At 48.9% G+C, this 27,739-nt stretch overlaps 3 protein-coding genes across 4 annotated transcripts; 2 read left to right on the top strand and 1 right to left on the bottom strand.

The window, feature by feature from the left end:
* Positions 1-1,054: 1,054 nt before the first annotated feature.
* LOC131209322 (lipid scramblase CLPTM1L) lies at positions 1,055-3,644 on the bottom strand. Its single transcript, XM_058202366.1, has 7 exons — positions 3,231-3,644; positions 2,980-3,172; positions 2,551-2,907; positions 2,427-2,495; positions 1,939-2,348; positions 1,625-1,876; positions 1,055-1,561 (listed from the first exon to the last, which is right to left on the bottom strand). The coding sequence occupies exons 1-7, from the start codon at positions 3,491-3,493 to the stop codon at positions 1,426-1,428; spliced, it is 1,680 nt and encodes a 559-aa protein (XP_058058349.1). The 5' UTR covers positions 3,494-3,644; the 3' UTR covers positions 1,055-1,425.
* Positions 3,645-4,019: 375 nt separating this feature from the next.
* On the top strand, positions 4,020-5,075 carry LOC131210150 (leucine-rich repeat-containing protein 57). Its single transcript, XM_058203355.1, has one exon. It carries the CDS (start codon positions 4,086-4,088, stop codon positions 4,800-4,802), a length of 717 nt encoding a protein of 238 aa, XP_058059338.1. The 5' UTR covers positions 4,020-4,085; the 3' UTR covers positions 4,803-5,075.
* Positions 5,076-6,239: 1,164 nt separating this feature from the next.
* Positions 6,240-16,235, top strand: LOC131212164 (innexin inx2). Of its 2 annotated transcripts, none has more exons than XM_058205924.1 (3): positions 6,240-6,267; positions 6,537-8,377; positions 13,810-16,235. In XM_058205924.1, exon 2 carries the CDS (start codon positions 6,759-6,761, stop codon positions 7,833-7,835), a length of 1,077 nt encoding a protein of 358 aa, XP_058061907.1. In that variant the 5' UTR covers positions 6,240-6,267; positions 6,537-6,758; the 3' UTR covers positions 7,836-8,377; positions 13,810-16,235. The 2 variants fall into 2 exon arrangements, with proteins under 2 accessions (XP_058061907.1, XP_058061906.1); XM_058205923.1 differs by having other exon boundaries at positions 6,248-6,317.
* The last annotated feature ends 11,504 nt before the right edge of the window (positions 16,236-27,739 follow it).

The raw sequence follows: 27,739 nt of genomic DNA, 5'->3' as shown, positions 1-27,739 counted from the left end.
CGTTCTTTCCCCGGCAACCATCGAACGCGTCTCATGCTCACTTCGTGAGGGGCAGCCTCGGGCTCTCAAAATTGTTCACTGGGAATACTTGAATCTCTAATGTTGGCACGCAGTACTATGTTTGCCGTATTGCTTTTGGGTCATAGTTTTACTTACGAGACTCATCGACACCTAAGGACACCCTCGAAAAAAAAAATCCTGACGATGATCCAGTCTTCGAAGTGCAAGGACGATGATTATCATCTGGAGTAGAGTAGAGTAGCCATCAGCGAGTGCAACATTTTCGGACACCGAACGATTGAGCTCCACATCGATCAGTGATTGATTCGCGGTATCTTTTGCCATTTATTCAGAACCGTTTCGAACGGCGGCCAAACGTAAGCAGAAATGCTCGCAAACACATTCCCGACAACCATCCGAACGAACGGATTGATGAATTGAATCAATTGGTTCGCTGCGTTTTGCCTGCGTCTGGTGAAAACTCTGGCCCACGGTTCGTTTCCTGTTCTTTGCCCGATTCCTCCTATTTGGTACCCAAACATGAGAATTACAATGTTTGATAAACGATCTGCGCCGTTCAGATTGAAATGTAATCCGTGATGGGCTACGTGAAACATTTACATTAGATCCACGACCCATTGAAACAAATGAGGTCTACATTTTGTTGCAAAAGATCCCCGAAGTGCCTTAAATTAACTGCAAAAGTTATTGCAAAACCTGTTGTTATGAAATTTGTATATTTAAGATTACGCTGTTCCGAAAAGCTTGCTATTGTGTCCTTCGCGTTCAACCTTGGCCACAGAACGAATTTCGAAAATTATAGAAGGTAATGAGAATAGGAAAATGCAGATTGGACCAGAGTTATGGCAAATAATGATGGAAATTGTTATCAAGTTACGATTTAATACAATTAAAGCTTCAAAGTAATGCGCGAAAAATAACCATCGGGCAACAATGCCAATTTTTTCGGAATAATTGATTTATTTAGTTTCGAAGGGAAATTAACTCTAGAAAAACTCTCTGATATGTCGCGTTGATCTAAATTGTGCACAACAGTATTTATTGAGGAGGAAACATAGCATATGGACGGTTCTGTAACTGAAGCATGTTAACCAACTCGTTAGTGAGACCTTTTCAGGGAAAACGAATTGGGATGGAATGTATGTTTAACAAAATACTGCCAAAAGGACTTTGCATTGCCAGAAAAATCGAAAGACATAAAAAATTCCAGCGATTATTGTCTTGTGCAGTTTTTCTTTCTTCCCCGGCAGTGTACAAACAATGCCATCGGTGAAACTTGAAGGTTGAAGGAACTTTAACTGTCCTATCCCGTGCATTACGCATCACAACGGATCATATTCTTAGATTCCCTAACGCGTAGTATTGCAGAAAGTGTAAAACGTGATAAATGCTACACTCGTAGGTTTAATTATCTTTTTTGCTATCACTGTTCCCAATCTTGTCGCGCTTTTGCTTCTCTTTACTGGCCGCGTCTTGATCTTTGTCGAGCAGAGGCACTCGCTCGTCTTCATCGATGCGCGTCTTATCCACCGGATACAACCTACCGAATGGAAAGGAATTTTAAAGTGTGCCATTCGCTCCGCTCCACCTAAGGTGCACTTACCAGCGCTGGTAGAGATAGACCAGAAACACGATATCGTCCCGGAAGCAGGCGAACCGGTGGGCCGTTGGCATTGTGATGATGAACGCGAACACATCGTCGATGAATGTATTGAACGCTTTGTACATGAAAACACGCCACGGCAGTGCGGCGACGGACTTCAGTTTGTAGTTGATAAAGAGCTGCGGCAGCATAAATAGGAATCCGAACGCGTAAACGCCGTTCGCCATGGAACTGATGGTCCACGAGTACCAACTGTAAGCAAGCAGATTGGAAATGTAGTGTTTGCGCAAGGGACCGCAGCTGTACAGCCTAACCTCTTATGGGGAAGATACAGAAGCGAATAAATGGCTCCCGCAACGCACAGTGGATACAGAACGTAGCTCAGGTACTGCATCGCTTCCTTGTCCAACTCAAGCGTGTTGCGTTCTTCCGTTTTGATCGAGTTCGGCACATCGTTGCCATCGTAGCCCGATCGAACGCGAATGCCACCTCGCAGGCTAACTTCGAGCTTTAGGATCTTTTTGGCCTTCCACAGCTCAATCAAGGTGCCGATGCCGGTCGGTGTGAGGATAAGGAGGGACGTTTCTTCATCCAATAGGTACAGGAAAATGATCACGTGGCTAAACGTACGCCAGAGCGTGCTCCGAAGCGATAGCCCCGCATAGTGGCGTTTACGCTTCCAGAACAGAATATCATTTTTAAACGACAGGAAATCAATCAGCAGCTAAAAAAGAAATCATTTCGATAGTTATTAAAGCCGTTATTATTATCCACTCGTGGCCATACAAAAAAGTATCCTTACATGCACACTGCTAATGACGATCGTGCCGCAGAGCAGATACACGTTGGTGTCGGAAAAAATGGACTTTACCTGCAAACGAAAGAGCGTGAGGGCACAGCACCAAAATGGGTTCCATTCGACGTACCTCGTCTATGTCTTTTTCGCTGAAACCCAGCGCCATCAGGTCCGACATGGCGCGCTCGATTTGTGCCAACATTTTAATCTTTCCGGCCGAGCACGGTGCGTAGTGGATCGTAATGGTTGCCTCCTTCGTCGCCGGATCAATCTCCACCAGGTCGGCCAGCTTTTCCTTCGAGAAATCGCTCCGTATGATCGGCATCACCAGGTTGTCCGGTGTAATCCGGACATCGCGTGCCAGTTCGGCTGGCATGTCTCGCGCCGAAACAGAGAAATCCTCCGTGATGATGTGCAGAAACACATTCTGCCGAATGTGAGCGATGCGTTTCTGGTTCGCGAGCCTGTTCGGCTTTTTGCTACCAACCTAGAAACAGAAACAGAACCGGGAAAGGGGTTACTCCTTGGAAAGGGGCTAATCTTTACGCCTTTCCTTTACCTTATCGTTCAGCAGATTGATTGTCGCCGTCCTCGGTACCATGTAATGCGTGAGGGTAAATTTCTTGATCACCGAAGTGCTCTGACTTCGAACCGCGTCCCATTCAAGCGACTTTGCCCCTTTCGTCAAGACGGCAAACATATACAGTGTCCCGTTGGAACGCGTTTCCTTCGGCAGCGCAAAAGTGTATGATCTAAACGAAAAAAGGGATTAACATGTGCTCTGATTGAGTCACCTGTTAAAATAATTACCTCTCGAGTTCCACGAATGGATCGAAGGGGTTGACGGTGCCAAGTTTAGCTACCTTGGCGCCGTTTGGAGGATTTGCCGACGGCGATGTGTACAGCGAAAGCTGCAAGTACTTGCCCTTGGTCAGCTGCGACCGATAGCAGGGCGATCCGGTGCCCGGTGTACACTGTGGGGCCCGAAACAGCGAAACGAGTGTATACGTGGAATGCAAAATATAGCACAGAAAAGCGACGCCGCACAACGATGTCAGCGATAGGAACCTCATCTTGCGGAGTGGCCACAGTGTGCTTATCGTTCCGTAATACGAGTGGAGAAGTGCGCTTTCGAGATGTTTTAATCACATGTTTTTCCACTCCAAAGTTATAAGCCGAGTTACAGAGTGCATTACCGGCCGATCGCCGGGAAATTCTTCTTGACGACCCTGCGAAGGTTTGAGAAGGACGGATAATTCAGATAATTACAAAACAACAAAAACCTATGGAGCACACTTGTCAACGTCACTTTGACAATCCCATGTTTGTTTACACGTTTTCAAGAAAGAGATAATTTCCTGTTTTACCTTAAAACGCAGTTCTAGAGTAAATTGCATTGCCTATAAGCACATTATGAGATGCACATTTTAACCCAGTAATTGCCGAAATGCAGTAATTGCCTTCGCGAGTTATTTCGTAAGAAACACAAGTTTGACGAAAATCGCTTCGACCCGGTGTAAGTTGTACGCCCTATTCATCGAGCTCCTGTCATGGCTGTCAAAATGTCTGATATCGAGTTTTTCTCCAAAATCACAACAAACAACATTAAAAACGAAAAATTCTTCTCCAAGTAGGTAATTTCTAATTTCCGCTGAGATCATCACGATGGGCAACAAGCAGGTTAAGCAACACTTTGAAACCGCCAAGAAAACGGGTGTACTGAAAATATCACTCCTGCGACTGGACGAGTTCCCCTCGGCATTGAAGACATTCCCGAACGTGCTGCGAACGTTGGATATTTCGGAAAATCGATTCACCGTTCTGCCGGAGGACATCGCCAAGTTTACGATTCTCAAGCACCTGAATGCAAGCGGGAACAAGATCGCGGTCGTGCCAGACTGTGTCGGAACGCTGGTGAAGCTAGAAACTCTCAACATGATGAATAACCTGCTAACGAGCGTGCCAAGGAGTCTTTCGAATTGTGTTCACCTGAAATCCATCATCCTGAGCAACAATCAGATCAACACGTTTCCAACCATGTTCTGCGATCTGAAGCATCTCGATTTGCTCGATCTTTCGAGGAACAAAATCACGGAAGTCCCTCCGGAAGTGAAGGGTCTGCAGGTGACGGAGCTGAACCTGAACCAAAATCAAATTACCGTAGTGGCCGAAGCGATAGCCGACTGCGTGAAGCTGAAAACGTTGCGTTTGGAAGAAAACTGTCTCCAAATTTCGGCCATTCACTCTCGCATCCTCAGCGATTCGAAAGTGTGTAATCTGTGCGTGGACGGAAACCTGTTCAACTCGAAGCAGTTCAATGAGTTGCCCGGTTATGACGCGTACATGGAACGCTACACCGCGGTTCGGAAAAAGATTTCCTAAGGCTTGTGGATCAGGGCCATAGCAAGGGTATTTTTGAATTCTAATATTTGTATCGCATAAATCAACCATCCATCGGTTCACTCGCTGCGAAAGTCCAGGAGTACGCGTTTGCTTTAGCACGTTTAATTGCATTAAATTATTGCGTTCGAGTGGTTCCACAGTTTATTTTTATTGTTGTGTCGAACGAACGAAAGCCAACGATAATCTTCATATACACCGTTAGATAATTCATGAAACTGCACTTGGTTTTAAAGACGATTCGAGCTAAATAAACACTTGTGAGGAAACGGTTGGCGGTCGATTTGATAGGCATCCGAAAATAGCTACAAGTAACAATTTAACCATTTTTTAACAACAGTTTATCATTTTTTGTAGTTGATTGTAATGACTGTTGCTTCGTTGAAAAAAATTTGGAGCAAATTTCAAACTTATTGTTGCTGCAAACCGAAAAGAACAAATAACATTAAATTCATTCAAATTTAGTTTACAAAGATAGCGAAATGATGGTACGAAAAGTCATTAATAAAAATAATGTTAGTTGATGATTTATTATCATTCGAAATCATTACTTAAACTCGCGCGCGAACTTGGCCCCCAGAAGCTGAATAATTCCTTTTTCATTGTACGAAAATATAGCTGTTTCAATGCAAGAAAATATAGCTGTTTCAATGTAAGAAAATATTGCCGTTTCTGGAGGGCTACATGAGGCGTAACGTAATGTTTTTGGCATTACAGATTAATTTCAAACTGCTGCGCCTCTGTCAAAACGTTTACGGGTCGGCCGAGGCGTAAACCCGAGCGTAATTATTTTTCCAAAGCCTTCCATCTTTCAAACCAACTTGCACGACACTCCAAAATTCCCAAGAAGGATGAACCTCTTTAATTTTCATTGTCTATTCAAGTTTGAGTTTGTTTAAGATTGAATATTGTAAGTTGGCTGAGTCAACGCGATAGGATTAATATTCTAGGAAAAATCGGACTGTGTATAAAAAAGGAAATAAGAATTTTTTATTATTTATATATTTTTTTATTTATTTTAGAAAAACACAATTATTTCGTTACCCAGCGACGAACGCACAATCGCCGGGTTTCGGATGGTAATAATTACTTGTTTCAAGATTCCCACAAGCACTTACTTTCGATAGATGACTCTTTTCACACTAAAATAGTCAGTGTTAAGGTGTATCCAAACTTTGTGTGATATTGCTTGTGAGTGTCAACAATAGAAACGTCCCAGAATAAATTATGTCCGCGGGTTCGATAGACATTTTCCATAGTGCGCTCGGGCCGAGAAACCAGAGAGAGCGCAGAGAAACGAGAGAGAAATACAGAGAGAGACCGTGAAGGCGAAAACAGAGACTGGGGACGCAGAGTCAGGTTTGAGGTAAATGCACAAAAGCGGTTGTCGTCTCTCTCTCTCGCTCTTTCGTGCTCGTAGTTTGAATCGGCTTTTTTCGGGATTTTCGTAGGTTGAATCGGGTCGAAATTTGTGTTGTTGGTGCTATTATTGTTATTGTGTGTTGTGTTCTGTGTTCCTATGCTTATGCTTTCCTTCCCATACTTTATGTTGTACCTCTTTACTTGGTGCAGCGTCACTCGATAGGTTTTATTCGCTCCGCCGTGCCGAAGAAAGTTAACAGGCGACGCCGCGTCATCTGATGTCGCTTGCAGTGAATTTCATCATTCCTGTTGCCACAAACCAATTAATTAATTACCCGTTTCTGCGTTTTCCAGGCCTTTCTTTCCCCGCAAGTGCGCTGTTGGTTGTGAGCTAGTGTGCGTGAGAACAATCGGTCCACACAAAAAGTGATTTGGCGTCGCGTGTGACTGCGTGTGTTTGTGTTATGCTATGCTGAGCGCGGTGCGTGGCTTGTGACGATAACGGCAATTTAGCCCGGACTTTTACCCCGTTAACCCCCGACTTTTACCCACGAGTGATCGTTGATCGCCGGCACCATGTTTGATGTTTTCGGCTCCGTGAAGGGTCTGCTGAAGCTAGACCAAGTGTGCATCGATAACAACATATTCCGGCTGCACTACAAAGCCACGGTGGTCGTCCTGATCGCCTTCTCGCTGCTGGTCACCTCGCGCCAGTACATTGGCGATCCGATTGATTGCATCGTCGACGAGATTCCGCTGAACGTGATGGATACCTATTGCTGGATTTACTCGACGTTCACCATCCCGAACCGGTTGACCGGCATCGCCGGCAAGGACGTCGTGCAAGCGGGCGTCGGGAGCCACGTCGAAGGCCACGACGAGGTGAAGTACCACAAGTACTACCAGTGGGTGTGCTTCGTGCTTTTCTTCCAGGCCATGCTCTTCTACGTGCCGCGCTATCTGTGGAAAACGTGGGAAGGTGGCCGCATCAAGATGCTGGTGCTCGACTTGAACATGCCGATCATGAACGAGGAGGCGAAGGAGCGCAAGAAGATCCTGGTCGACTACTTTGCGGACAACTTCAAGGGCCACAACTTCTACGCCTTCCGCTTCTTCTTCTGCGAGGCACTGAACTTTGTCAACGTACTCGGTCAGATCTACTTCATGGACTTTTTCCTGGACGGCGAGTTTTCGACGTACGGTAGCGATGTGGTGCGCTTCACGGAGATGGAACCGGAGGACCGCGGTGACCCGATGGCGCGCGTCTTTCCGAAGGTCACCAAGTGCACTTTCCACAAGTACGGTCCGTCCGGAAGCGTGCAGAAGTTCGACGGGCTGTGTGTGCTGCCGCTGAACATCGTCAACGAGAAAATCTACGTGTTCCTGTGGTTCTGGTTTATCCTGCTCACGATCCTGACCGGCGTCTCGCTGATCTATCGCTTGGCCGTCATCATGATGCCGCGGCTGCGGCTGCTGATGCTGCGCGCCCGTTCCCGGCTGTCGGCCCACGAGGATGTGGAGCTGATAGCGTCCCGGTGTCAGCTGGGAGACTGGTTTATTCTGTACCAGCTGGGCAAAAACATCGATCCCCTGATCTACAAGGAGATCATCTTCGATCTGGCGCAGAAGGTGGAGGGCAAGGAGATTGTCTAAGACATTCTTCCGTCCCCGCCCAACAAGCTGACGGGAGGAGGAACCGCAACGAAGTTCGCGATCGTATCGGATTTCCGTGTGAATCTTCCTCCAGTTTTCCTTCGCCACCCACCTTTTTAGCACCGACAAGCGCCGCGTAAAGCCATCTCTGACCCCGCATTTCCTGTGCCGCAGAAAACTGCACCCCGCGAGAACGTCTCATAAGCTGACCACATGAAGAAAAAACGAAAACGGATGCCGAATGAATCATTGAACCTGAATTTGCTCCCTCTCTCTTGCCGTCGTCCATTCTGGCCCGCCTGTCCCGCCACAACCCACAGACAGTGGGAGCAGAAGTGGAAAATCGTCCGCGCAGAAGAAGCAGCAACGGTTGCGATCCGCGCACATGGAAGATGTCGAAGATCGTCCAACCGAGCCCATTTCAGCGCAGGCTCGGAAGCAAGGAATCATCTTTACCATCGCGGCTTGCTCTGCCCTCTATCATTCTCTCGTTCTGTCCTTCGTTCCCGCAGCACCAGCGCAGGATGGGACTCGTCGCCCAGGTAAGTGATCGAGTAAGACAAACCCGAAGAGGAACAGCACACAAGTCTCGGGGAAGAAGTGCAGGAAATGACCGCGGTTGCGAAGCGCAGACAAGCGAAGGGAAAGCCAAAGAAGATTGGTGGGGCGGTGCTGGGAACACGGGAACGGCCGCCCGAAAGCTGTTTGTTCTGCTGGACTGGATCGATCGTGAAGTGCGTTTCGGGAAGGCTCGCGTTCGCGCGCGGATGAGTTATTAGGTATTTCCTTTCGTCTTCGTTTGATTTTCGTTGTATCTCGAAGCCCCGGCACGTTCCTCTTCCTCTTAACTCGCTTCTCGCCGTTTTACATCTTTTTTTCGCCGGGGCCCGGGTGGATTTCATCAATCGATCGTTAAGTTTTAAAATATGCAAAGTCTCTTCTGCAGAGGAGCCTATGATCCGCCCCCGGGGAATGGCTTTCGGGGTGATTCACGGCTCATCGTCGTCGTCGAACGCATAAATTTCGAATCAACACGCCGTGAATCATTGGGCGGTCGTCAGAAGCGTGCTGGACGAAGTGGGCCGAACAGCCAGCAGCACGGCGCGTGACACATTCCACGATGTTGGAGCATTATGAGCCGCAGTCAACAAGCAGGGGGAGGCTTTTAAAACGCTGACATAGCAAAATTGCTTTGCGTTCCCCGTCAGAATAAAAAAAATGTCGCCATACGGGCCATGCCAAACCGAAAAACGCATATCACACACTCACACACGGTGCGGGTAGAGCGGAGCCTTCGCCAAGATACTGGCTTGTGTGATGGATGTCTATAAATTAAAATATCATTGCCCACTTAACAACAGGCTCATGATGAAGGCTATCGCTGTGCGGCACAAAAAAAAAACAGTCAGCCTACCATTGGCACCGCGCAGCCCAGCGCAAATCGATCATCTTGTGAAGGGAAATGGCGTAGGGCCACGGTGTTGTTCCGCATAAAAGGAGAAACCCAACGCTGGCTCGTTGGGTCCCGAGCCCGATTCGACCTGTCGCCGCCGCCGTCGCGGGCAACTTTTGTCGTCAGCGAAACTGCACTTTTCCCCGCTCTTGCGTGATCGGATGATTTACCCTCTGTTGCGAATGGCGGGCTCCACATTAAGCCTTCCTCAAGAGTGGGGCCGGCCAGGGAGAACGGCATGTCTGTGTCGCATTTGAATGCCTTGTTGCCGTCATTTGCCCGTTCCAAGTCACACGGTCTCGCCGCGATCGGTCTACCGCTGAAGGAAAGGCCCAAGAGGAAGAAGAAACCGACGTCGTCGACGCATTCGACAGGCGCGACGCGGCACGATCGTCGTCTTTGCCTCACATTCGACATGTACCACCAACACACCGAAAGACCTTTCCCTGTGGTGGTCACGGTGTTGTTGAGATGTTTGTTCTCGATTGGGCCTCTAGAGAGATTGGGAGTCCAAGAACCTAGCACGGCTGTTCTCGTTACCACAGCATGCCTTTGCTTGCGATGGTTTCTTTCCCTCTTCCTTTCTTTGCTACCGTCGACCGTATTCTGTGGTGCGCCCGTGTGTATGTAACGCACCCCTCCAGAAGATGCATGCCGGGAGGGAAAGAGATAGGAAAGGTGTACTAATAAAAATAATAACAACATGCCACGGCAACGATCCGTCGACGCGGACACTCTAGAACGCACGGCTGAGGTAATGTGTGAAAAAAGGTTATGTAAGAAAAAAAACAACATAATACGCTCACTTTGCGTTCCCATGGAGAGAGCTCTTCACGTTGACGTTGTTTCGTCTTCCAGGAGTGTTTACGTTAGGGAACTTGAGCCCCGACGCGCCAGCCATGAGCCATGTCCTTAAGGTGTAATTGATCCCTATTACGGCAAGCGAGTTGTGATTTGAATGGCGATGTTTGGCCAGCGCAAATTTGTCTAGGCGATTGGACCGGTGAAGATCGTTTTTAAATTCGCTTGATCACATGTTTCATTACCTCGTGCCAACAGCCAGCGAGGCGGAAAAGTGTCGTTCAGCTGGTGTGCTCGATTGGTATGCTGTCAGTTGCTGTCAGTCGCTGTGGCTGCGATTGCAGCCAACCGTTTCTGATGGTAGCTTGTTGGTTGGGCCTGTCGGGGTGATGGTACTCATGGGTTTGGAATGCGCGTAAACCACAGCCATCGGTGGTCTGCCCGTGTGTTCGTGCAGTGTTGCACGCAGGCCGCCACACCAACACCACTGCGCCCCGTCGAAGTCTCGTGTCTCACGTGCAGCGCTTTATGCTACCACCCGACCACCGCGATCTTTGACTGATCTCCGCGGGGTTCGGAAAGGCAATTCAATAAGCGCACACATAACCAAGTGCAGGTTTTATGCTCTCTCATTCTCTCTCTCTCTCTCTGTACGTGGCTCCCGTGTCCCCAATATTTCAACCCTGAGCCGTCCTCCATCACCATGATCGGCCTCGTCCGCTCCGGGGGGACCTGGCAGGGAACTAACATTGAATTGACCCCTCCGGTCAACGTCGTTGGCGTCGTTGTTGTGCTGCCGACGACCGGTGCGCTCTGGTGGGTTGTCAGGAGGAATTTATTTATCTCCTCCCAAATAGACGGAACGTGCACATAAACGGTGGCCGCAGAGATCCGAACCCGGTGGCGGCGGTAGTGGATTGAATCGGTTTAAATTCGCCTCCAACAACTACCAATTGTAGTGGCCTACTGCGTTGCTGCGGTTTGCTGGCGGTCCTGCCTACTTTGCATCTAATCTCCCACCAATTGCTAATGGAGGAATGGGCCCCCCAAAGGGTAACGAAACGATCGGTCGCTCGAATGCAGATTACGGTCGATGTGTTCGCGCCGATCGACTCCAGCAACTCCGCTCCCACCCGGCGTACGGTGCATAAAATATATATGCCAGAAGAGAGGAGAAAAACGGTGCACAAAAACCTTGCTTTGCGCACGAAGTGTCCAACCGGGGGTCCGAGAAACCGGTTAAAACCCGTTTTCGTCGTCAACCTGGTTCTCCGGCCAGCGATGCTGCTCTCCGGTGGCTCTTTCGCATGCGCTACACTCTCGCGTATGCATAATTGGCATTGCCACTGGCCCGGTTTGCTTGGTTGCTGCTGGCGGGGGGGATCCCGAACCGACCGATCGACCCGAGGGGTCGATTCTTTTGCCATTTTTGGGAGGATCGATAAATTTGCTGCTTCTCCGGCTACTTGCTACTGATTGGGGCGCGGTCGGTCGCAAGTTGGACGATAAATTTGCTTTTACGATCCTTTGATCGATAGCCATGGTTTTTTTGTTTGGGTTTTGAATTTATCAACCGCTAGTGTTCTCCATTCATGTTTGTCGGCCGACATTAAGTTGCTTTATTGAAATGCCACTGGTCACTAAAATGGCCTTTATCACACGGCTGCCCTTGTAGTCCCTCGCCGCGAAGGAGAAAGTGTCACATTCGCAGCAAAATGGCCGCGCGAGTGTAAACTGGTTATGGATAGGTGACAAATTGCTGTAGCCCCAAGCCCGAAGCTGTTACAAATTAGTGCCCATTCGTGTGGGGTTACGTGCCCTTTTTACCACGTATTTACACGCGAAGCGAATTAACTCTAAATGGAACTTTAAATCCCTTTTCAAAAATACATTGCTTTGTAACGCAAGGGTGGACAATCGTTTAAAGCATCGGTCAGTCGGCAGCAATAGATTCACATTCCATTCAATTGGTGTGTCAATTAAACACGGGCCCAGCACCGTGTGCGAAAGCTTGCAGTATTAATTACAATTGGAAGTCGTAAAGTCGTGTGTTCCCGGCCATGTTCAATTCGTCGTTGGGAACTTGACAATTTCAATTCCGTTTCCTATTGCGCAACGACATTGTGCGCTGCGTCTGGGGCCCTCCGTGGGTGGACGGATCGGTCGAAGTCTCAACAATAACAAAGATTTACACCACACTCGTGGCTGCTACCGCGCGCCCAGCCCATTTGGCACGGGTCGAATGATTTGTTATGATTAAAAGATTTCTCCCCGCAACTGGCTTCTCGGAAGGGCAAATAGAGACCTTCGATTCGAATTCGATGCTAAGGACGGCTAGCGGTGAGCGGGAGCCACAGACGGGAATTGAATTCGTCGTCCATTGGTCGACCACAGAGAGGAGGTAGTAGCACACGAGGAAGTAGTGAATTATTGACCCACTTGAAGCATAACGACGTGGACAACGGACGCCGACGACGACGACGAGAATGTTGCGACCATTACAGCACAAACTCTCCGTTCTGGCCGGAACGAATCGTGTCTTAATTGACGCCTCCGTCCCGACGTGTACGACTACCGACTTCGAGCGACTACCGACTTAAGCAGCTTTTGCAGGGCTCAGGTCATCGCTGGGAAGTTATCAATTATTTACAGTTCGTGTGCGGGCCTGCTTGCCACCGCGGTAGCAGCCTGGCCCGCTCGGTCGGTCGCTTGATTCCGCAAACTGTTTGTTTATTAATGTTTTTTTCTTTTGCCGTAACTTGGAATAAACTTTATTTTTCCATTAGTGCGCACTCTGCATAAATGATGGGCAACCCGTTCAAAGTAGCCCCTTATGGAGCCGTGCTTTTTTGTTTCGTATTTGTACAAAGTAAACTTATTGTCTGTGATTTGAAACAATAGAATATTTCTGTCTCCAACATCACGCATGAGGTGGCACGCAGAGGGCAACGCACGATCGGATGAGGTTTCGTTTCAGTATCTCAATCCGGACGGGATTGGGAATGAAACGCCCAAAGCCAAACAAATCCTGCGACCGTGATGTGCAAATATTTAAATCTGTTTTCTTATCGTAAAAAGAATCCCTCGCAAATGCGTACACGGGGCACGTGTCGTCAAAAACGGGATTTGAAATTGTAAATCTTTTCCACCTTTCCGCCTTTTTGCGCGGCAGTGGGTGTAGCATATACAGCTCACGCTGTGTTATTCCGGAGCCTCATAAACGTTCCCGTGAACGGGTTAAGCAATGCTACCCGAGTGGCTCGTGTGATGCATGGCCGTCGCCGCACGAGGTCATCCTTTATCATGTGTTGTGCCTTATGATGCAGTGCCGTCAATGTGACACAAACCACCACATACCTCACACCGACTCGCACCGAGTGCCCTTATCAGCATCTTTAAGCCACTAACGACTCCAACCTTATCAGAAACCTAACCTCTTGAATCTCGTTATCGTGATGCCCATTCGTTTGTATTTCTTGTCGCACGCAAAGATGACTGTCTGTTGTACAGCTACATTTTTTCATTACTTCCGAAAACACGACACGAATATTCCGCGAATCGTTTTGTAGCAACCGGACGATGACATGTCATTTGGTTTGGTGCCAATCGGCGTGTTGTTAAGCATTTTATCTTCTTCCGCCGTCTTGCAATTTGCTCTCGGGCTGTGCCATTCAACGTATTAAAACTGAACTAATGCAACATTTCCTTGTTTCATTTTAGATAATCCAGATCGATCCAAACAATCAAACCAAGAGCAAAGGTTCCATGTGGTGCACCCAACCGAAAAGAGTGTGAGAGAGAGAGAGAGCGAACAAATGATCAATGGGGTGGCACCGTTTTGCCGAGAAGATCAACATGTGCCTCATCTGCATCCATCTTTCGTCGTATTTTAGTGCGCTGCGCCGTCACCACATCGATCGCCGTAAATCGGTTTTAGGAAGAAAGTAACCCACAACAGTCCTCCGGGGCGGAAACCGTTGTGTCCCAGAGATGAGTCCCACAAGACACCAACACGCTGTACTGTTTTGAAAGTAACACATTCCTACTGCAAACGTCACCAGACTGTATCGACGATGATAGATTTTTTCGCTATTAGACTGTGTATCGACGGACGGCCGACCGATAAATTTCTTGCTAAGGATCGAGAATATGCGAAAATCATTTCTCCTTTTCGAATAAGTCTTTACTGTAGAATAAGTACTATGCAAACGAAACGATAGAAAACTTACTCTCGCAAAGTACTTTGCGCAAGCATTGGCAATTATACCCCGTTCTAGTTGTAGTTCTCTTTTATGCTGGATTTCGTGATACTGCCATGATGCCATACGAAGAGCGCGGACCGGCGGCAGAGCGTGTTTTCCGAAAGGCCAATGTGTTGTGCGTAGAGACTTTGTAATTCGCTTCCGGTGGTGATGCTTTCAGAAGCACTAGACTAACAGCAAGCCCCCAGAGACAGTTCAGGAGTCGCCTCTCGCGAAACGGATCGTGTAACGCGCACTGGCATAGATTTAGTAGCCATTCAAGCATGCATTCAACAATATTTATAAGCGTGTGGTCAGAGCGCGGCAAAATGGAAGGGAACTTCCTCCGTTGATTCCGTTCCGATAGATGAGAACCATGATAGATCTTTTCTTGTTTTAGTATGTAGCAGCATGTATTCGGCGTGAAATGTCATTTTAATTCATTTTATTTTAATTTAACTCTCTCAAATCGAACCGAAATCCGCACAGGTGTTCCGGATTTGTTTTAATTGCGATAAGACCACTCGAAGCGCACGAGTGTGTGTAACTGGCGAATATTTATTGTTTATCGAGGTTCGGCATCATTTCGGACAGTAGGGACAGAGTGCACAATCTGTGGCCAAGCATCTCGTTTTTGGCGTGCAACATACTCTGTGTGAAAGGAAGAGAGGAGGCCTGCATTCGATTGGCATTTATTATCCTAATTATCTCGAGTATCAAAAGCAATCCAGTAAGCAAAAGCAGAAAAAAAATGTAAACCGCGTTTGGTCATGACGTCCCACGACGCTTTTTTGAAAATTGTGACCAGCTGGGGCCAGACGGGCCGAAGAAGTAAGGTACGAGTAAGGCACAATACACATCGGAGTGTAATGCTAAATTTTTTTAAGTACGACGACGAAGAGAGTACGATGCGAGTTTCTTGTGATAAACGTATAAATTGTAGATTTTAATAGGTCAGCCGGTTTCTACGCCTACGGTGCATGCGCACCCACCCGTAGTGTAACCCTTTGCGAGCCAAATTCTTCCTGAGAAATCCACGCAATTCCACTTATACATCGTCGACGAATGGATGGCTAGAAATTGTAAGGCGCGCGCGTGCGGTCCACCGCGCTCATTTTCGGAGTTAGGCTTTAACTTTTAAGTCCTGCGTCACAAAACGCGATAACCACACGATATGCTTAGTTGTCCACCTCTTTCCAACCAGATTCAAAGGTTTCAATCATCAATGTATCAATCTGTTTTCCCCCGGAAGCATTCCCGGAATGTGGGCACTCCAAGCCCGGTACCGGGCACGTACGAATAATGCTCACATATCAAACCTCTGCACGCAGTGACGCGAGCGGGGAGAGAGCACCTAGAGAGCAACGAGACGGCGAAGAGAGTAGTGTGTGCCCGCGGCACAGGTGAAGAACTAGTAGTGGCCACCAACAAAGTGTGTATACCTCACGAAGAGTTGCACAAAAAGCACATTCGCCCCGACAGAGATATTCCATATTTTTTGATAACATTGCATATTACTGAACCCGAATGGTATTTTTGAGCGATCTACATTTTATATCTACCACTATAGCCACGAATCGAGAATCTTGCACAACTTTTGACGTGTAACGCGGAACTGGTAACGATAAATCGTAAACAAGACAATCAAACAAAGACGAAGATGATCTTAGGGAGGCGTCCGGTGTCATTTACTAGGACTAGGCAGGTGTAGGACTCATAGGCACTGTTCCGTGCGCGAACGGTTGCAACGGTAGAGGTGACTTTGAGTGATCAAAAACGAATCCAACCGTTCCGAACTACTACTACTACTACTACTCGTCTGTCACAGTGCCTTTGGAATTGGAGATAGATTTTTGCTTAAATAAAACTCACGTATGCTATTGCAAAATACACATTTTACCCTTGCGCAGCGATTACATTCGTTTCATTTACGATTTTTGCAGAGACCCATTACCCAGCGATGGTTGCGCAAGAAGTGTTCGTGGTTGGGAATCCGGAAAAGTTGATAAAACTAGTGAAAATGTCGATCCAAGAAGCGTGGCGAATTCACTGGTAGTCCGCGCTGTCCCTTTCAAACTCCTTTTCCAAGAACTTCCTTCAATTCCTTCCATATCCGTAGCCAAGCCCTCCAAGTCGAATTGGACCCCAGCGGCTTTAAGTACTTTCAAAACAATTACATTGCGGCACGCGGCGCACACGCGTGGTGATATATTTTCTTTGCTTGACAAATGGCCGCTCTGCCGAACGACAATCCGACAGACAGTTCACCTCAATGAGCGCCATGGTTCGGACACACAGAGAGAGAGACAGAGAGAGTGTGTAGATTCAAATTTATAGTTTTAAGCGCGCAATGTACCGCCGTGTGTCTTCGTTTCGTGTTTCCCGCGGTTTTCGGGTTTTAACCAACAATCAGTTCGGTGTGTGCTTGGTATCCTTTCCACTGCCACTTTTGGATTCCTGGTTGTCGGTGCGCCGGCCATAAAACCGAGTGCGCCGCACGCGGAGGGAGAGAGTAGAGCAGCTAATAAATTGAAGCGTTTTATTGCTGTTTGCTCATAACTTGCCGTTAGTCGGTCGGACGAGAAGACGGATTGCGTTGATAAGCGCTGAGGCGGGACAACATCAACCCAATTAGAAATAAATCCTTCCAAACAACGGCACCGGCGACGAGCGAGCGTCCTTAAAGTGGAAGAAATATGTACTTTGATACAATCGTGCTCAAAGGCAGCAAGGCGTTGAACAGAAAATTCGTCGCGGCCGCGGTACCGTCACGTGCCGCGTCCCCGTGCCGTGCCCGGGCCGATACGGAATCAGTAAAACAATCAACATTTTTACGTGTTTCGCGATAATTAGTTGCGACTTTTCCATTAGGCCGCTGCTGCTGCTGCTGCCGCTGGAATCTACTTTGCAAACCGATGTTTCTGTTAACAGCACTTTGTCGCGCTGCCCTTCCGGCCACAGCACAGCATGGCTCGGCGCGGCGCAGGAGTGCCCATTGTTTGTTTATTGTTTGAACCATCAAGTGGTATACAGAAAAGACACAGAACCCCCGGGCGGCGCAACTTCCGTTTTTGTCCCGGCCCCCGACGAGCGGCGGCATCTCAAGAGTCAATTTAAAGTACACTGACGATGAAATTTGGTACTTCCGGCGCGCGCGTTGGCAAGATGACACTCGTGTTTCGTTTCACTCCGCCCGTGGGAAAAAAGGCGGAAAACGACCAACCGACCGACCGACCGACCGACCGTTGTTGTCACAGTTAAGCGGGCATTACTGTTGGCCCGGGCGGGCCGGAGGCGGGAACCATTGTTCCTACACCGTCGCCGTCGTCGTCGTCGGTCGGGTTGCTGCGCCGGTTCGGTGGTTGTCGTCGTTGTTCAGGTTGAACGACTTTTGAAAATATTCTACGACAAAGAAGGGTACGTCACGGTCCTTGACTATTCGTGGGTTAGTTTTCCACTGCTTCCATTTCACTTGCTCTGGCTTTTCTCTCTCACCGTAGGCAGTTTACGCAGCACTAGGACCGCCGCTACCCGGAAGAGGGGGCCGCCGCCTCGTAAAACGACAATTGACAATATAGTGTTCCGAAAACGCAAAAACTTCCTTTAAGCTGTGGCGGCGAGCAGAAAAACGATGGAGAAAAAGTGTGCGCCGCGCTCCATAAAGAAATCAGCTTTATGCGCTCCGTTCTTCGCCCCCCCGCCGGGTCGCCATTTTCGTTTCGCCTTACTGCGCCATGGCCCGTTCGTTCTGTCGCCCACTTCTGTCGATTATCCTTGTCTCGATCGAACCCCTTCCGCTGGCCCACCGCCACGCCGGTTTGTAGTGTGCCCGGCGGGCGGTCTAGCGTGAAGTGTGTCAGTCTCGGGCCGCCCCCGGCCCGAGGTCCGTAGCGTTCCGCCGCGCTCTCCGTATTTTCTTGTCATCGCGAGTCAAGTGTCACCAGTGAGAAGGGTGCCGCGCCGGAACGGGGGCCACCGGGGCGGGCCGGGGCGGGCCAGGATCCGGTGCGGGAGCCACGTCGAGCGGAGCGCGCGCGCACACCCGAGACAAGTGGCGATTGTTGTGTTGGGTTGCTAATTTCATGCTGTCTCTGGCCAGGACGTCGGTCCCGGGTCCTCAGGGTGAAAATTATCCTATTTTATTTTTCCCGCTTTTCCGGCCAGCGCCCCCGAGGGCACCGTACCGTTCGTTCGCGGTGCGTTCTTGCGCGCCAGAATTGGGCCTGCAAGCTGCACGTGACCCGGTCCCCGTGGTGCGACGATAGGAAACAATGGATGAGCTGCAAAACAAGTGACACGGATGAAACAAATTGTTCCGTCCCGGTTTTCTTTCCCTTTTCGCTTCCTTTTTTCCTTCATCCTGTTTGCCATTTCGACGTCTGCCGTGACCGTGCCGTGGGACTCACACTCACCCACAACCACACGCACCGATGGCCGTTTAAGTGCTTGACGGAATGGCCACTCTTGGCGCGCTTACCTTTTTTGTGCACGGACCCGATCCATTCCTCTCTCTCTCTCTCTGTCCGCCTCTTTATTGATCATCCCTCGCGGGTTTGTTCCCGGGTTTTCTTGCGTTTTCTTTTTAATGGGGGATTTTCCTTCCGTCCGGCGGTTTTTTACTAACCCCGCGGGCGCCCGGGAATCCGTTTGATGGCGACGCTCCGGATGGAGAGGATGGTTTTGATTTTTATTTTATTCCGCGCCGTTTTTCTTTTTACATCCCGCGCTTCCAGTATAAATCATTTCGGATGAGTTCTCAAGTGCCCTAATGGTTGGGACGGTTGGTTTGACCTTTTTGTCCACTACCCTCACCCAGCGGAGCACGGCCGCTCTACGTGACCCCGTGCCGTGTTACGAATGTCGTCGTTTTTTTGTTTTGTTTTGTACATTAAACTCCACACCATTACCGCGTCCTCCGGGTGTGTGCGTGGGGAGTGTCTTAGATAAATTTTCATGAGGATCATAACTTGTAAAACAGACACCGTCCGGTGGGCACGGGAACCCGCGCACGGAATGGGTGGCCAGGGGTTTTCGCTTACGTTTTACGATATCAATTGAAGCGGCGAATAAATTTTGACAATTTGTGTTTCACGTGTGATTCGGCGAGGGTGATGAACGTAAAATTTATTTATTTAGGTCTCCAGTAGCACCTTTTCTTTCGGTTTTGTGTGTTTGTCCGGCTTTTTATTGGGTTTAATGAAATGTTTCTTGGGCGGGGGCACCTCAGGTGCATGTTGATGTTCCGACCAGCGGTCAAATGTGTCGTCAATATAATTTTCACCTTATTTGCTTTCACAACACCCGAAAGCTTTGCTGTAAAAGTGCGAGCAATGTCATCACAGTTTCTTGAAAGTACTTTGCTCATTGCTCTATACTATTTAGGTCACCAATTCCGCTTTCTAGTATTTGGTATCCGGAGCATTCAAGATAAAAAAAATACATTTCTTTTAGTTTCCTTCGGTTCTTGTTTTAATATTTAAAGCTTCCTAAAGTTCAATGAGAGTTGGTCATGGTTGGTTGGTTGGTGGCTGACACGGATGCGACCTGACAAAGTATATCTTTCTCTTTTCTAACAAAAGCTGTTTATTAAGCCATGTTTAACCTCATGGTTCAATTTTAAGTAAGCATTCGTTTCTTTGCGTTAATGTAAATTCAATGTTTAATCAAAAAAATACGCAGTTTAACCTATTACAGTTCTCTAAGAGCACAAACATTACATGCAATGCGATGTACATTGAATAGATCACACATTCCTTTCGCTGCTGCCATGACAACCTAGCCAGTTTTGCCACTTCAGTTTGCTTTTCATAGGCGATCTGAATAAGATTTCGTGTTCTATTTTAAAAGATTGATAAATAGATAAAGCGGTCAAAAATGTTGTATTTCAAGTGTATTTAACGCGTATGTTTACGAGTTTTATTACGAGTTTAATTACGGCAACGAGCGAAATTATGTGCGATATATAAAATGATCCTGAAGGCCAGATGTTTCCCTTAGTTATCGAATCAAGTAAAGTGCCCTAAGTAACCACTATAGCAGAGGTATGCATAAATTCTGTATATTGATCGGTTTTAAAGGAGTAATTTTACTTACAAACCGATTTAGTTGGCAAAGGTTCCAACCAGTTTTAATTATTATCATTGGTTTGATTTTGCAGACCAGCGCAGAGCGGCCAAGAGCGAACAAAAAATAAACATCCAGTACCATGAGCAATCACGGTGAGCTGTCGCCAATCCATCAATCCCCGGGTATTTGAAAATATTAATCGGAAAAGGTCGTGTATTTTTATTATTTTTTGTTGACCTACCTTCTCCGTCTGGGTGGTAGACTGGCGGCGTCGGCGACATACCATTCATACCATTTTTGATCCGTCCCGCATCCGTCGTGTTCCTTTTCATTTATACATCCACAGTAAACTGGGATTATTTATTTTATTGGCCCCTGCCCACAGCCTGGCTCGGCGGGATGGAAGTAACGGTCCCGAAATAAGCACTTAATTCGATTTCTTTATTAAATCACTTTCGAAAGCCATTAGAGCCGCGGGGAGGAAAAAGGCCAAAAAGCCGAGAGTGTCCTTTGAACGCAGAGACACACAACCCCACGCACAGCGAAAACGGAGCCATCCATAAGATCTTAAACCGCGTTTTATTGGATTATCCTTAATCAATGAAAAATAATCGACGTCTTAATTCCACGCTAAGACAGATGCAGTCAGCGCGGGCGCGCTTTTTACCAACGCGGCCGCGATTTTCCATCAATCATGCTCGACTTGGCTTGCTGCTGCCGCTCGGCGGAAAAAAGGGGGAAACCCGGCCAGATGGAAAACCACTTTGGCGCTCTCTGGGTGGCGTGCGGGGTGGGCAGGACGGTCCATCGTCGTCGTGTGGTGGTGATTAGTGGTGGTGATGAAAGAAGGAGAATCAGTGCCGATGGAGACGCCCGGTGCTTGACGCGCGATGGAGACGCGTGGTGGTCGCCGACTTGACGGGTGGCGGACCACCTCGTCGACCGTAAAGGTCGCACCATTAGACTGACTATATTGAATTCATCAAATCTTCTTCTTCTTCGTCTGCTGCTTCGCACTCCGTGCGGCCATCACGCCAACCTCGCATCAGGCGGCCGATGGAATGGAAACAATTTTTTGAAATGATTCTATTTACGATCGAATCAACGACACGAAACCCTCCGAAAACCCCCCGAGAGGGGCCGGTTTGGGATTTGGTGGGCCAGTGGAATTATTTACGTTACTGCGCTGGGATGCTGCAGGCCCCTGTCCCCCCCGGTTCGGCGCAATACGTTCGCCGTTCGTCAGGGACACTTTGTGGAGGAGGGTGACGCTCGTCCGCGACCGTTTATTTTCGCTGCGCGATGAGGTGTCGTCCGTAGCGAGGTCAAGGGTGCTCTTTATTATGAAACACAACTTAAGCACCCCAGGCTATTGGGCTAAATCGGACTCGGACAAAGGACGAGCGATCGTCGGGGGTTTTAATATTTTGTACATTTTCCCCGGGCGATTCAGAGGGCCACTGCACACTGGCATTCGGAGGTCAAATAGCAGAGCAGCATACTTTGGCAAAGACTGTGGCGCCTGGTGATGTTTGAGGCACGCTTATGGAAGCTGCCATTCATTTTCCATTTAAATCGAGGTGCAGTGTACACAGTGACCACGCTGTCCGGCGAACGTTGGGCGCCTTTTCATTAGGACTCTTGTATGCTAGAAACCCAAACAAGGGGAATATGCTAATGCTAAGGAGTTGCATTGTGCTTTTCTTGTTGCACATTATTTTTGGCTTATTATAGGAGATAGTTTTAAACATGCAGACACACCATTAGAGAGCGCAAACGATTCCAATTCTGCAGCTGTTTATTCTAGCGTCTTGTGCAGGGTTGTCGATGCATATTAAGTTTGAATTCACACCACTGCTCAGTGTTCGGGGGGAATGCTTCGTTTGTTGGGATTAACTATAAGACTATATTTTGTATATTAAACCAATTTTAGTCAACTTTCTATTCACCATCGTTTGTTATCGTCCATCGTCAAAGACTTTTATTATATCCTGCCAACTTTATAGGACACTAACTATCCCTACGTAATTAGTTTCTATTGCTGACTTTTCCAAGCCAACGCTTCTTAATTTCGCCTTAGTAGCTTCAACCATTTGAACATGTTGACGACAGTGAATTTCGTCTAAGAGACCCTTTTCGATGCCGTTGTAATGACCACCCGGCAAGGTACTTGCTAATCGACTAACTTTACGTTCGATACGAACAAGGCAACGCAAGGAATACGAAGGGATTAACCCAAATTAAATTACCAAAAGCTATCCTCAAGATTCAGTCGCACTAACTTCAGCCGAACACTCGTCAGAAGAACACATTTGGTACAGTGAGCACTAGCGAGCTGGCAAACCAATCCTCCGGCGAATGGACAGAGCTTAGCCGAAGAAAATCTCGCAGCAAAAATTCAATCCAGATTGCTTTCCCCCGAACCAGGAACATCACAAAAAGGGATAACTTGCTGTCTCATACTCGCGTCATGCTTCATCCCGCATTTTGGCCAAATTCTTTCTCGTCATTAACTTTTCCTATCGATTTTCTAAGGGTTTGCTTCACGATGGCCCGAACGATGGTCTTTCAAGTGCGGACCAAGCCCAGCGATGTTTCAGGGAGCATTTCGGCACCATTTTTGTGTTACTTTCGGTTAGGTGTGTGTTAGGGTGGTTTTGCACAAAATTCATTAACCGTTTGTTTGTGGGAACTCTTTGGTTGATTCTTCGAGCTTGATGTAATGAGTTGCAAACTTTTGTGTCCATTCCATTTCTAACCCAAATTGCGATGGAGAATATTGTGTAGAATTCAAGACCAGGCAGCAGTTAGAACTTAACTTTGCCGCTTGTTTCAGTAGTAATTTGTAAGCATTGTGCCATATAACACTGCTTTTGCAGCATTTTCTTCCATTCCTATACCTCCAAAGTTGGTAAATTTTCACCTTTTTTCGGACGAAAAGTCTCGGATGAGAAATAGATCATCTTGGGAAGTGCGCGTTCCGCGTCGACTTTAAGTTAACCTTTCGTGGACCGTCGAATTCTGACTTTCAGCCGACCAGGGGTCTCGGTGCGTTCCACAATTTTATGAAGGATTATTTTCACGAACATGCTGTTACCTCGACCGATTACAGGAATTCTCTACCGGATTGTATTGCCGAATTTGAAGGAGTTTGAATTAACGTGTACTGATCAAAAGTTTCCCCGTACAACATCAAACAGTTCGGTCCTACAAACCCCACAGGGCACAAGCAGCATTCGGGCCGTAAAGTCCGGAAAAAGTTTTCACGCCCAAGCCCTTTTAAAGGTAGCAGCCATTCGCCAGTAAAACTTAACCCAATGGGGGGGGGGGCGAATTCCGATACGATTCCTTTCGAACGAATAATGTTCCAGCGTTTGCATGGCCCCGATGTGACAACCCCGAAACCGGAATCCTTCGAATCGATGGCCCAATAATTGGCCAGCAACAAGCGACCGGTACGGTAGTGATGCAAATTTCGGGCATAAATTTCACGCACTTCGCCCACGCGGAAAGGTAAGCGGATTCCACCGCATCCACTCGTGCCGCCCGCACGTCCCTAATCGCGCGGAGGGCGTATGTGTGGATCGCCGGAGATTTATGTTAAATGAAAAAACGTTCTACAAATTGAATATAAGTAGCTGTAAATAAATTCCCCGCCCTGCGACCGGCCACAAATCTGACTGCCCCACCGGCAGTCCGGGTCCGGGTGGCCGCGGCTAATGTATTCACCATCAATCTGCCAGGAGCGCGGGTTGCGTTCGGAAAGCATAAAAACCGTCCGAGGGCGGTCCACCCTTCGCGGTTTGAGTGGGGCATCGTTGAGAAAATATGAAAAATCTTCCCCACGCCGGCAAAAACAGGTGGGCGATCTGTTATTTTTGGGGAAACAAATGAATTATGGGGCCACCGAGCGAGCGAGAGAGAGAGAGAGCGACGAAGAAGTGGCGCGCGCGAGGACCGTGGCCTTCACCCGGTTAGTGGTTTCACTTTCACATTCATCGCCACAGCCACGGGCCGGCCCGGGTTACATCGGAATCGGGGTTGGGTTCCATATCGTCCGACGGCGGGCTTGGCCGGCCCACCACCAGCTAACTCCGCTAAAGACAATAAAATCAGAACGGAGAAAGTAGCGAGGCGCTCGGCCCAGAACGAACGCCGAAAAAAAAACCGCAATAAATTCTCGGTTGTCTGTGGCCATCGCGGCCCCCCCCTTTGTGTGGGTGTGGGCCGCTTCACCTGCGCGACTCCTGCTTGCAGCATCTTCGAAGTGGCGAAAGCAGTGCATCGTGGGGCCATTCCGCTGGACCGGCAGCTTATCCCACTTGGGCTGCGGGGCCACCTACTGGAACGGCGCGTGTAAGAGAGAGAGAGAGAGAGAGAGAGAGCATGAGAGAGCGAGAAAGAGAGTTCTTAAAGAAAGGTACGTAGCGCGAATAGTTGGCATAGTTTAAAAGGAAACCCAGAAATAGGACTCCGTGCTCCCGTGGCGTGGCTCGTCCAGACAAAGCGCAGCGCAGGACAACACGGTTGGGGGGGGGGGTTTGAGGGCTTTGGCGGATTGTTATCCTTCGTCTCCCTCGCAGGGGGGGCGGTGGGAATGACTCGGGCGGCTACGGGTGGCCTGTGTTTATCTTGCTGCCTTCTCCGAGTGGGAAGCTTTCCTATTTCTGTCTTCCTTTCTCGCTTCCTTTCTCGCTTTCTTTCTTTCACTCTTTGTGATTCCTCGCCCCCAGTGTGTGTGGGTGTGTGTGGGTTTGAAAACAACTTTGCGGTAAGTTTTCTTATTATTCGCCCACCCGTTCGCCGCGAGTTCCGGAGGCCCCCCAGCATCCTTTGCGGGTGGGCCGCAGTTGAATAACGTCGCTCTCGCTCGCTCCCTCGCTCTTTCTCTCTCTCTCGCTCTGGTTGCAGTCTGGCATCGCCGGCCGGGATCCAGGAGCTCCCCAATATCCGGGCACGGTCACGTACGCACGAACGCACACCTCCTGCCGCCGGGGGGGGGTGGTGCATTAGCGTCGTGCCCGAGCATAATCGGATGGCGGAGGGGTCCGAACGACCGCCCACCTCGCCCCCCCCCCCCTCTCCCGCTCAACCACGGTGTCCGGCAAAAAGGGCAACTTTAAATAAACAAACCCAGAAGGCCCAGGACGCCCAGGACACCCAAGTAAACCCATGGCCGGAAGTGTCTACTCATTTTCGTTCCCTCGCCGCAAGCAGCGTGGTGGCCCCCCCGACTGCCGGTGCTGTTAGAATGCGCATGTCGCAACCCGCCGGCCTACACCACCCTCCGCCCCCCCGGAGCATCGCACTCTGTGGTAGTGTTCGGGTTTCGGACTCTCGGACGAGTAAATGAACCTCCGAAACAACCGGAGGCCGGATGCTAGCAGATCACAGGAGATAAAGGGATAGCGAGCCACACATCGAGAGTGAGAGAGAGAGAGAGAAAAAGGAAGGATTATGAACCGAGGGTCTAATGCTCCTTTGCCTCTATTTATCTCTCTCTCCTTCTTCCTCTGTGTGTAGTAAATCCTCCTCTGCCGCCCTTCCGGGAAGTGTTTTTCCTTCTCGGAACACCACAACACAACCCGTCGTAGTAGGATTAGCACACCAGCCACCCCTTCTACCCCCCTCCTTATCCGAGGCCAGAGGATGCGGATGCGATGGATTATGAGCTGCAACTCCGTCCCGCTCGCTCGCTCGCTCCAGCACTACCCTCGCCGGCAGCGCCCTCTGGTGCCCGGGTGCACCACTAATGAGCCTCGAAGCACGGGAAGGACAAAGACCGTGCCACACCGACCGACCGACCGACCGACCGACGGATGGCCAAGTGGCCAAATTGAGTTTTGGCTGGCCGCCTGGTTTTTCTTTGTCCATCCTGGATGAGGGAGTCGGTTCGGAGGGTGGCCCAAGAGAGAGAGGGAGAGAGCGGGGAGGGTGGTATGAAAAATGCAAACCGCCCGAATGCAGTGTTTGTTGTATTCGGGGTCCCGTCTCGTCCCATCACTCGTTGGATGACGTCAGCGAGCCCGGACGTTCGGAGTGCACCCGAGACACAGGCATCCCGTTCCCGAGACCACTCCGCCCAAATAGTTTCTTATCGTTCTCTCGCGATGCTGCAAGGCGTAATGCGTTGACCGCCAACGGGCAGGACCTCCTATTCCCCCCCTTACCCCACCTTACACCGGGTGACCTTTTCTTTAATTAATTTGTTAAATCAACAAAATTGTGGCGCCAAAATGTGTACGCCCCCCCCCCGTGTGCGTGTGTGGGTGTGTGGAGGGTGGAGGGGGGGCGCACGAATACCTAAAAACTTTAGCGTATTTTTAATTTCACTTTTCTTCCTCGTTTGATGCCCCTCCCCGGCCGCGCCACGGCGCGAAATTAACTTGCTTGTTGGAAAAGTTGCTCCTTAGCATCCTGGTTTCTTACGGGGTGGCGCCAGGATCAAAGCCGGGTGGGATTGCCGGCCGGGCATCTTTTGATCAGCGACCGTAAACACTCTTCCGGCCGCTTAGCCGCCGGGTCGCGGTCGCGGTTGACGGCCACCAGAACCGCCAAACCGTCCGGACGGGCGGAAGTCCCGGGCCAACGGAAACCGGAAGGGAGGGGGGGGGAGGGCTTCTTGGGCTTCCGTGCTGCGGGCGTGTACATGATGCAACGGGAACAACGCGAATAATTATGGTCCACCACCAAGTGGCCCACCACCGTAAATGGGTTGTTTAATTTTTCGTTTTTCGTTTTACTCTCTCTTGATCCTGTTTTCTGCGCCACCACCCCGCGTGAGGTAAGTGGGTGGAGATCTGTGACACATCGGTGACATTGTTATGCTCCTTCAAATGGCTCAACCTTGGCTGAGAAAACGCTTACTAAAGTCTTGCTATTTTTTTTTTAAATAGAAGAAAGTAACAAGAAACCATAAGCCATTCGATCGGCCCTAGCTACGGTTTGCTACTCACCGATAGATGGCGCACAACAGTTCTTCATTTCATCAATGTTTGCGGGACAAAGCCTCCTCGGACGGCGTTCATTGTTTTGTGGATTCGTTCTTAATTTTTAGACTTTTCATAACTGTAATGCTTTATTTTACTATTGTTTTCGTTAATCTACTAAACGAACACGTTTTCACATAGTGTTTGAAAATTCTTTAATGTCTGACTATCTTTGGCATTCTCTCGGCAGGCAGTCATAGGCAGTTATTATCCGAAAGGCAGTTAGTATCAGATTCAATCTTCCAACTACCCGAATTGCCGATGCCTCGTTCTAACCAGTCAACGTCCACGCATGAGCAGGCTATAAGAAATTGTCTCAGTCGAATGTCTACTCTAGTGAACCATCTCCTAGGC

This window comes from Anopheles bellator, chromosome 2, assembly GCF_943735745.2.
Source record: "Anopheles bellator chromosome 2, idAnoBellAS_SP24_06.2, whole genome shotgun sequence".
NCBI lineage: Eukaryota > Metazoa > Arthropoda > Insecta > Diptera > Culicidae > Anopheles > Anopheles bellator.
The sequence above is the reverse complement of the archived record's forward strand: the minus strand, read 5'-3'. Positions and strand labels throughout refer to the sequence as shown.